Source organism: Heloderma suspectum, chromosome 4 (assembly GCF_057233095.1).
Source record: "Heloderma suspectum isolate Gila_16-S chromosome 4, 16-S_ref, whole genome shotgun sequence".
NCBI classification, from domain to species: Eukaryota; Metazoa; Chordata; class Lepidosauria; order Squamata; family Helodermatidae; genus Heloderma; species Heloderma suspectum.
The window spans coordinates 57,437,308-57,451,215 of NC_139461.1; the positions used below are offsets into that span (position 1 = coordinate 57,437,308).

At 45.2% G+C, this 13,908-nt stretch overlaps 1 protein-coding gene across 4 annotated transcripts in view; it reads right to left on the bottom strand.

Annotated features, from left to right (window-relative positions):
• Positions 1–2,636: 2,636 nt before the first annotated feature.
• Positions 2,637–13,908, bottom strand: part of XKR9 (XK related 9) — a 33,176-nt gene continuing 21,904 nt past the window's right edge. For 3 of the 4 annotated variants that reach the window (XM_084849325.1, XM_084849326.1, XM_084849324.1), the window contains 2 exons: positions 10,479–10,702; positions 2,637–3,461 (listed from right to left, as the gene is read on the bottom strand). In XM_084849325.1, the coding sequence (XP_084705451.1) occupies positions 2,815–3,461; positions 10,479–10,702 (871 nt within the window). In that variant the 3' untranslated portion in view covers positions 2,637–2,814. Of the gene's footprint in view, positions 3,462–9,151; positions 9,206–10,478; positions 10,703–13,908 lie in introns of all 4 variants that reach the window. The other variant, XM_084849327.1, reaches the window with a different exon arrangement.

Genomic DNA, 13,908 nt, shown 5'->3' on the forward strand with positions numbered 1-13,908 from the left:
CCAGCAGAGCTTTTCAAAGTTATCTGGGGGCTATTACATAAGGGCACTGTAGACTGTAGACCCCTCTGAAGCCTGCTGTAATGCATTTGCTGGGCACTTCCAGGATAAAATCTCTTGCATCCGGTGGGACTTAGACTCCAGTGTTATAGCAGATGAATCTGGTGAGGTATCCAGAGCACAGCCTTGTCCTGTTCTCCTGGATGAGTTTCAGTTGGTACAGCTCGAGGACGTTGACAAGGTGCTTGGACAGGTTCATGCAACCACTTCCATACTGGATCCTTGCCCCTCTTGGCTTATAAAAACTGGCAGAGAAGGAACAGCTGGCTGAGCCAGGGAGGTGATTAATACCTCTTTGAGAGAGGGATAGTCCCGGGCCTCCTCAAAGAGGCAGTGGTGAGACCACTCCTGAAGAAACCCTCCTTGGACCTAGAAAATCTTAGTAATTTTAGGCCAGTGGCAAATGTTCTTTTCCTGGGCAAGGTTCTTGAGCGAGTGGTTGCCAGCCAGCTCCAGACACTCTTGGATGATACCGATTATCTAGATCCATTTCAGTCGAGGTTCAGGCCAGGTTTTGGCATGGAAACAGCCTTGGTCGCCCTGTATGATGACCTATGTCGGGAGATAGACGGGGGAGTGTGACCTTGTTGACTCTCCTTGATTTCCCATTGGTTTTGATACCATTGACTATGGTATCCTTCTGGGACAATTGTCTGAGCTGGGAGTGGGAGGCACTGAGGCTCTGCATTGCCGTGTTTTAGTTCCTATTTGGATGGTCAGCTCCAGAAGGTGGTGCTTGGGGAATATTGCTCGGCTCCAGTATGGGGTTCCACAGCAGTCAGTTTTGTGCCCCATGCTATTTAACATCTACCTGAAACCATTGGGTGTGGTCATCCGGAGTTTTGGAGTATGTTTCCATCAGTACACTGATGATACGCAGCTCTATTTTTCCTATTCATCTTCTTCAGATGAGTCTGTGGATGTGCTAAATCAGTGCCTGGCTGCGACAATTACTGGATGTGGGCTAATAAACTGAAACTCAGTCCAAACAAGACTGGGATGCTGTTGGTGGGTGGTTTTTCTGACCAGATGGAGGGTGCTCAACCTGTTCTGGATGGGGTTGCACTCCCCCTGAAGGAGCAGGTTCATAGCTGGGGGGTTCTCCTTGAGCCATCTTTCTCACTTGAGGCTAAGGTGGCCTCAGTGGCACGGAGTGCCTTCTACCAACTTCAGTTGGTGGCCCAGCAATGCCCCTACCTGGACAGGGATAACCTGGCTTCAGCTGTCTATGCTCTAGTAATCTCCCAGTTAGATTACTGCAATGCACTCTATGTGGGGCTGCCTTTGAAGACAGTTCAGAAGCTGCAGCCCACAGCAGCCACACTGATAATGGGGACCAGAATGTCCGCACATATAAGACCGACACTGGCCCACTTGCACTGGCTGCCTGTATGTTTCTGAGCCCGATTCAAAGTGCTGGTTTTAACCTATAAAGCCTTACATGGCTTGGAACCAAAATACCTGATGGAGAGCCTCTCCCAACATGAACCTACCTGTATGCTACATACAGATAAGGCTCTCCTCTGGCTGCCTACTCCAAGGGAAGCTCAGAGAACAGCAACAAGGGAGAGGGCTTTCTTGGTGGTGGCCCCCTAATTACAGAATGATCTCCCTGACGAGGCCCGCTTGGCACCAACATTGTTATCTTTTCAGTGCCAGGTTAAGACCTTTCTCTTCTCCTAGGCAGTCTTATGGTTATGGTTGTTTGCTTTGAGACTGCTTGTTTGAAGTTGTTTTAGATATATGTTCTCTTGTGTATATTGTCTGTTTGTGTGTTTTTTATGTAAATGGCTTTTAATCTCCATATACTGTATTTTTAATGTTTTTAAACTTTGTAAACTGCCCAGAGAGTTTTGGCTATTGGGCAGTATAGAAAAGTAATAAAAATAATGACAATGATAATAATGATGATGAAGCAATGTAGCATTTCCTCAATTTCACCATAGGGAGGCACTCCAGTTAAATGCATGTCATCAAAAGAATGACAAAGAAATGTAACTTCATGGTGACATTTCCCTCTAAAGTTTGTACAGAAAAGCAAAACCAACCTGAAAGCAAAACCAAATACTACCCATATAATAAATTATTCCTCCCCGCCCCAACCCCAGCACATTATATCACTACTCTGTACATACATAATTCCAGCCAGGATTGCCAGCTTGCCACAAACATAAAACTTCTACAACATTTACACACGCATAAAGCTCTGCAAAGTGCAAGCTGTTTACATATTCATAGATCAAACCCAGCACCACAAATTGTGCTATGAGAATAGCAGAAACCAGTGTACGTCCTGGATATGTAGTGTAATGAGCAATTGACAAATGTAGCCTGTCCAAAGCATTCTGCATCAGCTGCACTGTTGAAGAGAAACACCATATAGAACACATTCCTGCAATCAAGCTTTGGCACTAAAACGCATGAGTGACAGTTGTCAGCTCTGAAGCTGAGATGCAGGATTGCATCCTGCTCACACACTCACAAGGTGAAAAAAAAACTCTAGAGCTGCTGTTCCTGCCTGAATGTCAAGGAGCAAATCAAGTCTGCAAGCCTATGTTGGTTCAGAGTTAATGGTTTTAGTATTAAATGTCCATATTTTATTTCTCATCTATTTTCAGAATATATAAATACAGCTTTATGAATAGGAAATGAGAATCCAGTCATGTTCTGTTTTGCTTTGTATGGGTGTTTAAAAATAAAAGACAGGAAGAAGATTTCAAGAACAAAAAGCCTCAACAATAGATAGTTTCATTTGGTTTATTGCATCAAAAATCTCCTCATTCTACAGGTTTCTTGTCTTTCAATTTCTGGACCATCAGCTACATCTGATCCATCAACTACATCATGTGTGTAATAAATACTAGGATGAAAAATTCCATAATAAACAAAAAGAAAAATAATACCTAGTACTAGCATGAGAATAACTGCAGTGATCACAGCTGATAAGTGCACTTTCCCACTGAAAAATGAATTCCAGAATACACACATACATGTTACCACTAAGGTTAAAAACACCCGAGTGGCATAATAAACAGACATGGGGATTTTTGTCCTTTCTCCCTTAATATTAAAAAAGGTGAAAATAAGAATGATTCCCACAATAGTCCTGTACACAATTTCTGTTGCTTTAGATTTACAAAATGCCGTGTGTTGTATCACCACCCAAATCATACCTGCCAACCAAAGTAACACAAGTAGAGTTATAGCACCGGTGGTGCTGAGTACTGTAACCAGCGCAATGCTAAGTATCCAAGAAGTTAAAGTCAACAGTTTATAGAAAAGATACATTATTTTGGAAGCTATCTCAGTGAATTTTTTTTTATCGGGCAGGGATTTCCGTAAAGCTATCTGATAGTCCAAAGTTGCACAGGAAATGCTGCCAAATGTGACGGTGATGGAAACATCTAAAGAAAAGAGGAGAAAATGGTTAGCTCTGTTAGAAAAAGAGCTGCAGATTTTTATGTCAAATCTTCTTCACAAGAAAGGTAAAGACAGAATAACTAGGTAGACATAATTCTGGGGGATTAATGAATTAGATGTACTGGTTATGGGAAGCCTTCAGTCTAATAGGAAGCCAGCCACAATGTTATTTTTTATGTGCATTGGTGTTGGCATGTGAAAAGACAGTTCAATTGTACATGGGGTGACAAAGAAGATGTGGGTGGATGCCATCCTAAAAAATTATCTTGGAGCCCATTTTCAAGGTCGCATATCACTGCATGGCATAGCTGCCCTAGGCTACTTTTGGGGAAACTATCACAGCTCTGAAAGGAATGAACAGATTTCGACATAAGCCCTATGCCATCATTTGCCTACTCATGGGTAGGGCTAAAGTGTGCAGGGGGACGTGGGTGCGCACATAAACACCGTCCCCAGTGTCCCTGCATGCCCAGTACCTAGTAAGTAGGGATGTTAGAGAATTCCGCCACGGATCCCAGGGGGGCCGATTTCCAGTGAATTCAGCCCCCCGGAATCCATGGCGGAACAGAGCCCCCTGCCCCACCACCCTGCGAAAGCCCCGCGAAACAGAGCTTACCTGGCTGCGGCTCTGGCTCTGGTGGCAGCAGCGGCTCCAGCCACTGCCGGGCTGCTGCAGCCGCAAATGGTGGCCGTCGTAGCGGCCGCCATTTGCGTCCCTACGCCAGCCCATGATAGGCTACATATATATTTATGTCACAGCTAAAGCGGGAACGCAAATGGCATAGGGGACGCCATTTGCGTCCGCACCAGTCTGGCAGCGGCTGGAGGCCCCGCTGCGGGTTGGCCCTGCCGGTGGCTCTGCAGCCTGGCTGTGGAGTGGAGCCGGCTGGGCAGGATTCTGGGGGGGAGGAAGAGATTGCCTCCCCCCCCGTCGAGGATTCTGGGGGGAGGAACGGATTGCCTCCCCCCACCTGCGCAACCTGGCAGAGCCAGGTAAGCGGGGTTTTGTACACTCCTACTAGTAAGGCCTTCGTCCATTGTGCAAGAAAGTTTGAAGGAAGCTGTGTAAGTGCATTCAGCAGGGGTCATGACTGTGGGAACTCCAGAAACACGTTCCACTGAATGCTCTCCACAGACCTCTTCAAACCTTCACGCTGCATAGGACTACACCATACCCCAAACGAAAGGACAATGTACAACTGTATTGCCCTGGCCGTAGGTGTCAAATTCTTAATTTAGAGCTGCCAAGATAGTGATAAATCAGATCCACATTTACTTACAAGGAGTACTTACCAAGTAACTTACAGCACACATGCGTACCCAATGGTTGGATCAGACAGCTTCTCTGAACCCCAGCCATGGGGTACAATGGATTTTATACCATACATGTTAGCAATGAGGCAGCATGACAGCAGCAAGCGCCACCTAGCATTAATACTCAGCATAGACTAGAAGTGTTTGGTTCTCAGCACAGCCACCTGCAGCTTTAAGGCAAGCAAACTTTGCTTCCCAGGCACATCTTGATATCGGCCTTTGACTCATCTCAACATGCTCAGAGGCCTACTAGCAAGGGAATTGCACCAACAATGAACTTAAGCAAGCATTATGGATCTCTAGGCCCCTCTAATGCTACAGGTGACTTGGTTATGCTCCTGGGGCCAATACAACAACTGATCAGGCATTGGGGTCTGCCAAGGCTGCCATCAAAGGTAGGCATGGTTAGGCAACTGCCAAGGGCCCACACCCCGGCAGGGGCCCACTGATCCCGGACTTGCTCCTTCTCTTCACCCTTGCAACAGGCTTGTTCACTTCTCACTCTGGCAGTGGTGGTGAAGAAGAGCAGTTGCCACTGCCTACCTGCTGACTGATTCTCTTCCTGTCAAGCAAGCAAGTGGTAGGAATGATCACAAACAGGATGAGGAGCAATAGCAACTGGTGACAATGGTGGAGAAAAGGCAGACTCGCTGAAGAATGGGGCCCATTGAGGGTGTCTTGACCACTGGTGTCTGCTTTAAACATGCCCATGCCATTAATTTACTTTCTAAAGCACTTTTCCAGATGTTGGCTGGCCCACTCAAACAACTGGCTGGTTAGTCCATACGAATATGTGCTATACAACCTTCCCTTCCTGCAAACGTTCTTTCCCTCCCTGTCCTCTCAGAGATGCCAGGCCCCTGCCATAATACTAAATATCCCAGCTGCTCAGCCCCACCCTCTTGCCTCAAGAGACCTCGGTGGGAGCTGCTTCCTGGCAATGGCCAACAGTCAGCAAGGGAAGCCTGCTTCCATCCTGACCTGGGCAAGTTCCACCTGCTCAGTCCTACCCCTCCCTTGCCTCAGAGGATTTTGGCATGAGCTGCTGCCTGGTACAACAGCAGGGGAGAACAAGGAGGAGGGGGCAGAAAATGCGACCTGAGTAATCCTTGTCCCACACAGACACCATGACAATTCTGTTCCTATACTGTCCTGTTTCAGTGCAGGCAAGGCCCTTGGGCAAGGCTCAGATAGTCCCGGGAGCAGCACTGAGAGAGCAACCGGTTCAGTCCAAAGTCATACACAGAAGTTCCGAGGAGGGTTTGCAGGCACAGGCAGAGGCGAGGTCAAGGCAGTCCAGGGGTCAGTTCACCAGCATCTGTTTGAGCAAGCATCAAGGCCAGTCAGGGGGGTGTCCAAAAGCGTTATCCAGATGGGTAGCCAAAGTCTAGGAGCCTATCAGATCGGGTACCTTGAAAGCAAAGCCAAGGTTAAGGCGCTGTTGTTTGCAGCAAAAAGCGGCGTTGGTGAGGCTGAATGCATAGCCGGTCATTAATCAGCACAGATGGCTAATTAGGTCAGCGTGTTGCTTTTAAGGGAGGCCCCACGCTGTGACTTCCTTTTGTTCTTTTGCTGCTCGCATCTGATTCTGCGCCATTCAGAGGGATGGATCACCCCAGAGCCTGCTTCCAGCATTTGGGGAAGTTCAGGAACTGCTCGAGAGGGGACCGGTTGCTCCTGTAATGTTTCCAGAGGAGGACTGTCAGCCAAGGCCTCCTGTTCCTTGCTGAGCTCTGGCTGGGGCCCATTGTGCTGGCTCTCTCTCCTCTTCTTCCTCAGTTGAATCCTCCTCCAGATAAGGCATGACATATACTAGATTTGAGTGCGATTTTATTTTGAGCATCTCTTGCAAGACACCATGAGAGCCTCTCAAGATGATATAATGGGATATAAGGGTAGGATCTAATGGTGTCCCAGCACTAGTGCATTTATTTATTTTATTTGTTATTTACAATACTGCTCCACATTCAGACAGATTCCAGAGTGGTGAACAATAAAAATACAAAATAGGGTAAAAGAATAAAACACCATGTTAAAATAATTACTATTTTTTTAAAAAAAGAAATAGAATTCTGATAAAATTGTGGCTGGTCAACCAAGGAAGGCTTCCTGAAATAAAGATGTTTTCAGGAGGCGCTGGAAACGTCACAATGTTGGTGCCTCCCCAACCTCGAAAGGCAGGGAGTTCCACAGGAAGGGGGCCACCACACTGAAGTCTCTTTTCTGGATGGACTCTAATTGGGCCATAAGTCCATCAGGAACCACCAGGAGCATGCCTTCTGATGGCCACAGAGTCATCAGAGTGGCACTGCACTAACAAAAACCAACACTTGTGCAACATCAGTAGCACTTGCTAGCATGAAGGGTCTCCCGGGATAAGCCCTTCCACTCATCTCATTAATGCCTTATGGCTTCTGTCATTAGCACCTTATTGTCTTGGTTCTTTTTCTCCTATGCTCTTTTCTTCAACTTGTCTTCTCTACATTCCTCATGTTTTTCCTCAGTTCATTGCCTAGCCTACATTATTCCTTCAGACACTTTGTCTTTAGGTTCCTTCCCCTTCGCTTCCCTACTTCCTGGAATCTCCTCCCAGCCAAATTGACATCTTTTTCTTCAGTCACAGAATCCAGATTCCAGACTGCAAATATTCTTTTCTGAGCAATTGAAATGTTCATGAACATTCTGCACCATTACATTAGCCAATCACTGTCAGATATCTGCTTTATCAACACAAGCACAATACAGTATAGATACTAAATGGTAAAGTTAATGTCAGATAATCCAGTTGCATGATTAAGGCAAGGTAAATTCAACAGTATACAAATGACATAGTGTAATGAGGTTCATCTCTAAAAGAAGATGTGCTAGGAGTACAATCACACCCTCTCTGACCTGAAGGTGCCATCCAAGTCCCAGATTCTGAAAGAGTAGATGTGGTTATTCACTGATAAGGAAAAGATCTGAGCGCAAACTTTGTGGATCTTTTATCTTTATTACTCTTTCAGGATGGAATGCTGGCTCAAATAGAGTCTATGTCTGAGCAATGGCACAAATTAAACCCTGGCATCCCAGCATTGCTGACTCCTGTAACTATACGAATTTGATTTCTGTTGATTAAGATGTTCTGCACTCAAGCCAACCTGAAAAGTGTGCCCTCAGACCTGGGAGCTTTGTTTTGTCATGCAAGATATGTGGTTATTGGTTGTGAAACACTTGCTTTGCATTTTTCACAATAGCTTTGGAAACATGTCTTGGGCTAAAGTTAAAACATTATCATGAATCAAATAACTATATGCACTCTGGAGATTGAAGTTTACCATCTAGTGTGATTCAAAAGCAGAAAGTATTCAAGGAAGTGGGGTTCCCAAACATTCACTTAATGGATTCCACCAATGGAATCTTTATCTTTGCACAAGACTGACTTCTTAGTCCCTCCAGCCAATCCCAACACCACTGTCCCATTAGGCCTTGTACTCTATAGTGTTTCCCCACAGCAGTTATCACTGACTGCTAGCAGTTCTCCCATCACGAGGCATCAACAACCCAGTGCTGAGTTCCAAGCCACTAGTTCAGAATACTTCTAACATTTAACCATTATACTTTCTACATGACAATATTAAATATTATATATTACAACCATCCCTACAGGTAGGTTAAATGGGCCTTGGAATAATGAAAGATTTGTCTATTTGTTTTTACCGAAGTTAAATAGTAGAAATTGCTGAAAATTGTCCAGTTCTGTGAGTTCTTTTCTTGCAAATCTGCATTGTAGCTCAAAGTGCTAACACCTCAGATAGACTACTGTAATGCATTGTGAATGGGGCTGTCTCTGTTCAGAAATTGCAGCAGGTTCAAAATACAGACGGTAGGTTACTAACTGAAACTGGTGGTTTGGAACATAGTACTACAGTGCTTTGGCTGCAATCATATGGCCCCTGGGAAAGCAACCCATGGACCATAGAATTGTCTTGATCTCCTCCTCCAGGGATGGAGAATTCTGCCCTCAGAGGTGGAGACACAACCTTGGAAACCTTTTCCCAGCCCTCATGGAAACTTTTGCATCTTGACATTAGAGCTCTGACATCAGAGAGGTAAAAGGGGGGCAGATTGGGGGCTTGGTGTGGATGGATTGGGAGAGGTTTGGATCTGCAGGATCCAATGCCTGCCAGTCCCAAACATGCCCCCAACATGGGGGGAAATTTATGCCAGCCCTGGAGTTTACAATGGGAGAGAAATCTGTCAACAATGTGATGTGGCTGCAAAAAAGGCAAATGCTATTTTGGGTTGCATTCATAGAAGCATAGCTTCCAAATCCCGGGAAGTACTAGTTCCCCTCTACTTAGCACTGGTTAGGCCTCACCTGGAGTACTTTGTCCAGTTCTGGGCACCACACTTTAAGAAGGATGCAGACAAGCTGGAGAGGGTTCAGAGAAGAGCAACAAAGATGATCACGGGACTGGAAACAAAGCTCTATGAAGAGAGACTGAAAGAACTGGGCATGTTTAGCCTTGAGAAGAGAAGACTGAGGGGAGATATGATAGTGCTCTTCAAATACTTGAAATATTGTCACAGAGAGGAAGGCCAGGATCTCTTCTAGATCATCCCAGAATGCAGGACACAGAATAGTGGGCTCAAGTTACAGGAAGTCAGATTCCGGCTGAACATCAGGAAAAATGTCCTGACTGTTAGAGCAATATGACAATGGAACCAATTACCTAGGGAAGTGGTGGGCTCTCCCACATTGGAGGCATTCAAGACAAGGCTGGACAGCCATCTGTCAGGGATGCTCTGACTTGGATTCCTACAGTGAGCAGGGGGTTGGACTCGGTGGTCTTATAGGCCCCTTCCAACCCTACTATTCTATGATTCTATGATTCTAACCCCCCTCTCCCAGAACAAAAAGGGAGGGAGGAGAATGCTACTCCTCCCTCACTTCCACCCGGCTGGCCTGAGCCTGGCAGGTCTTTGGATATGTTGGAGGCTCCAATATTGACGTTCTTCAGATCTTCAGGTAGGATTGCCCTGTCAAAGAAGTTCACTGGGTACAAGTCCATTTCCAAGCACAATTAAAAGTGTTTAAGGACCTATATAGCTTGAGGTCCAGATACATGATGGAATCTTCCTCCTGTATCAACTAGCCCTTATACTGAGACCATTTTCAGAGATTCTCTTCCAGGTGCCCCATCAGAGGTATTGTGGGTGGCAACCAAGGAAAGGGCCTTCTTGGTTGTGGCTCCCCGTTTATGGAATTCCCTCCCCAGAAAAGTTCTGCTGGCACCCATATTACTAACACTTTGGTGCCAGGCAAATACCAGTTTTTTTATTTCCCTGAGCTTTTTAATGTATCATTATTTTAACATATTTATTAAATAAATTATGCATTCCACAGGATGTAGTGATGGCCATCAACCTGGATAGCTTTAAAGGGTAAATCATGGAGGAGAAAGCTATCAATGGTTGCTAGTCATGACACCTATACATTACTGATAGTATCTAAAGCAATATGCTGCTCAATACTAGTTGCTGAGGACCATGAATAGGAGAGGGCTATTGCACACATGTCCTGCTTCTGGGCTTCCCATAGGCATCTGGTTGGGCACCATGGGAACAGAATGCTGGTCTAGATAGACCTTGTTCTGATCCAACATGGCTCTTCTTATGTTTGTATGACTATGAAACAGACTTACATTGACTGAAGGTACAATCATCAGATGTCATCAGGATGTAGATCTGAAGAATAAGCTGGGGTGTGCTTTCCAGGAAGGCCTTAAATAGCCGAAGCATACTTATATCAGCCATTGCATCAATGGATCTTTTATGAATGATCCTGGTGGAGCCATCAATCAATATACCTCCTGAGCTGTTTGGTTGAAATGCAGCCTGGTAGCCAGATTTCAGTACAAACCAATACCTACAACACAGAGACACAACCACACATTTTGTTTACATTTAGGGCCAATCTAAATCTATTTTAGATTTAGATTTATTTTAATAAATAAAATAAATAAATTTATTTTAGATTTATTTTATAGGGCCAATCTATTACATAACAGATGCAGGTAACAATCTTCCAGGTTTGTTTGCTTTTAAATGAAAAGCAGCCATGGCAGGCTGTGAATCTGGGCAGGGGAAAGAGCTGCCTAGCTCTTTCCCATCCCACCATTTTTCTGCTCAACCCTTCCCCTTGCCAGCCCAGCTTTTTTTCAACCTGCAGGGCGAAAGATATGAGCGTACCTCCCTCAGCCATTTCTCTGCCCAGCCATAAAGCCACCTGTGGCTCCTTTTCAGCTTCTGTAAAAACCTGGCCAGGGAGGGTGGGATTGTTACATGCCTTGTCTGCCATGTGACATATAGTTTGGCCCTTAGATGGTGTTTTCATTACATTTTTATTGCCTCAAGAATGGTCCAAAGTTACCCAATATAATCTCATCTGTAAAGCTATGCAGACCTGGATGAAAGACCCATCTGGGAAGTTTCCACTTATCCTTCTGAAATTAGAGGAATACGTGAGTGGGGGGCAGGGGGGAGATAATGTTATCTCCCTCTCAGCTTCACTTGCTAGCTACCCTTTGGGTTCCTATGTTTCTCATATATATATATACACACACACTCTCTTCAAATGGGAGTTTTTTCCATAACTTAATCCATTATAAATCTCATGGCTCAGCAAATTCACATTTCTCAGTCTCCTTTGCGAAATAAAAATGACAATGCTAGATGAGACATGCCGGCCTACTGAATGGCGTCATCATTCATTCAGTGAAGTTATTTCTCTGTTACTACTCACTCCACACTTTCCATACCCCAGCAAATCCTTTTTCATCACAGCTGCATGTTGAGCAAAAATCCACAGCTGTCAAGCCAGAGATGCTCCGATCTCCATTCAAATGGTAGCACTACCTCTTGCTTTTCTCCATTCAATTCCATTTGCTGTTGGTAGATTGCTCATTTAAGTGGATGAGGAAACAGATGTCATGTGCAAGCCTACTTGTCATCACTTGCCTCAACAGCCAAAGCCACTCATAATGGGAGTGAGAGATGCTCAGTCTAGAAATATATACACTTAAGAGGCATCTAAATGAAATGCAGGCAGAGCCCTTGGAGATGGTACTGTCTCTCTCATTTGATTTGCCAACTGTCTTTATTCAGAATCCTTTTTTCAACTTAATATAAAACAGCATTTTGCTATGTCAGATCTTGGAGACCATGATACGCAAGTGAAGCCTTTCTCCACAGATGGCAATTTCCTTTTCTGTACCAAGATAACTTTTATAAGATAATTTTGGGATTGATCAGTTGAGGAGTTGGCAGCACACAGAATTTCATGTAGAGCAGGGGTAGGAAACCTTTTCAGGCCCACGGGCACATGTGACAATTTTTTCAGGCCCGCAGGCACATTTTCTTGACACTCTCCCCTTCTGGGATTTCCACTTTTCTTGACACCCTTCCTCCTCCTTTCATCCTCCTGCCTCCCTGCCACTGCTGCCACTTCACCCACCACCCACCCGCTACTGCTGCAACTTTGCCCATTGCCAACCCACCGCCAGTTCTCCTGCCACCACCACCACTCACGAGTCAACTCAGCAGTGAGGAATCAGGAAGTCGACTTCCTGCTTCTTCGCTGCAGATGTGAGGGGAAGTGGCAGTGAGCAGACAAACAAGGGGTCTAGTGGTGAGGTCAGCAGATGCATTCAGGGGTCCTGGCAGGCACTGTGTTGCCGACCTCTGACATAGATTTTCAAACTGTCCCCTCTCCATATAATCAAACCTTGATTTTGAAATTATAACCTGCCTTTCCATTTTTAAGAAAATTCAAGGTGGCATACAATAATATTAAAATAATAATGATGTAAAAGAGACACCCTCAGGTGGTGATGGGCTCTCCTTTGCTGGAGGTGCTTAAGCAGAGGCTTGACAGCCATCTTTCAGGGATGCTGTAAGTTGCAGATCCTTCACTGAGGGGGGGGGTGGACTAGATGACCTATAAGGTGTCTTCCAACTATATGATTCAGTTAAAAATACACACATATCATAAGGTCTTAGGTTCAGTGTCTGCTTTTATAATCCAGCTGGTAGCAGCACATTTGTATCCGCTTTCCTTTTTGTATACAGTACGGCCGCAATCCAGTGATGTGACCCCTTCTGCATAGGGGAGGCCCTGCAGCTGTTGGCAGTGGCAGATGGAAATGATCCGTGCATATGTGAAGCTCCATCTGTTAAATCCAGCAATGGAGCCCCCTGGGGCACAGAGCACTTGGGAGATGAATGTCTGCTTTTGAAAATATGCCTTAATTCCTTAGACTAGGAATGAGCAGAAGATGGATCCAGACCTACTGGTAGACCTCTGGGTGATCTGAAGCAAATTGGCAAAGATTTCTGTTTAACAACAGGCTAAACTACACCCTGCATTAAATACATAGGTGCAGCTGATCCTCACCATTTAGTTTACCTTAATGTAAGCAAGCTGAGACCTGACTTGGATTTGGACCACCAGGTTTAAACCTTCTAACCCAACCACTTTTTTCTCAAAATTACACACACACACACACACACACACACACACAGAGCAGGGACTAAAGAAGTGGGGGAATGCAATTGGTTCAATTGAGTCCCCCCCACACACTTTTTAATCCCCACAATGGGGTGGGGACAATTTGGGGTGGGGAGTGGTTGGGTGAGAAGGTTCAAACCTCCCCTATCCATGCATTTAATGTAGAATGCAGAGTATAGTTCTAGTAAAAATAATAATAATAATAAAGTAGGTCCTGCAAGCCTGAAATCTGCCTCTTTCTGCCTTATGCTACCATAACTCATCCCAGGAGTAATGTATGGCTGTGAGAGCTGGACTATAAGGAAGGCTGAGCACCAAAGAATTGATGCTTTTGAACTGTGGTGCTGGAGAAGACTCTTACGAGTCCCCTGGACTGCAAGGAGGTCAAATCAGTCAATCCTAAAGGAAATCAACCCTGAGTGCTCATTGGAAGGACAGATACTGAAGCTGAAGCTCAAATATTTTGGCCACCTAATGCGAAGAGAAAACTCTCTGGAAAAGACCCTGATGCTGGGAAAGACTGAAAGCAAAAGGAGAAGGGGACGGCAGAGGATGAGATGGCTAGA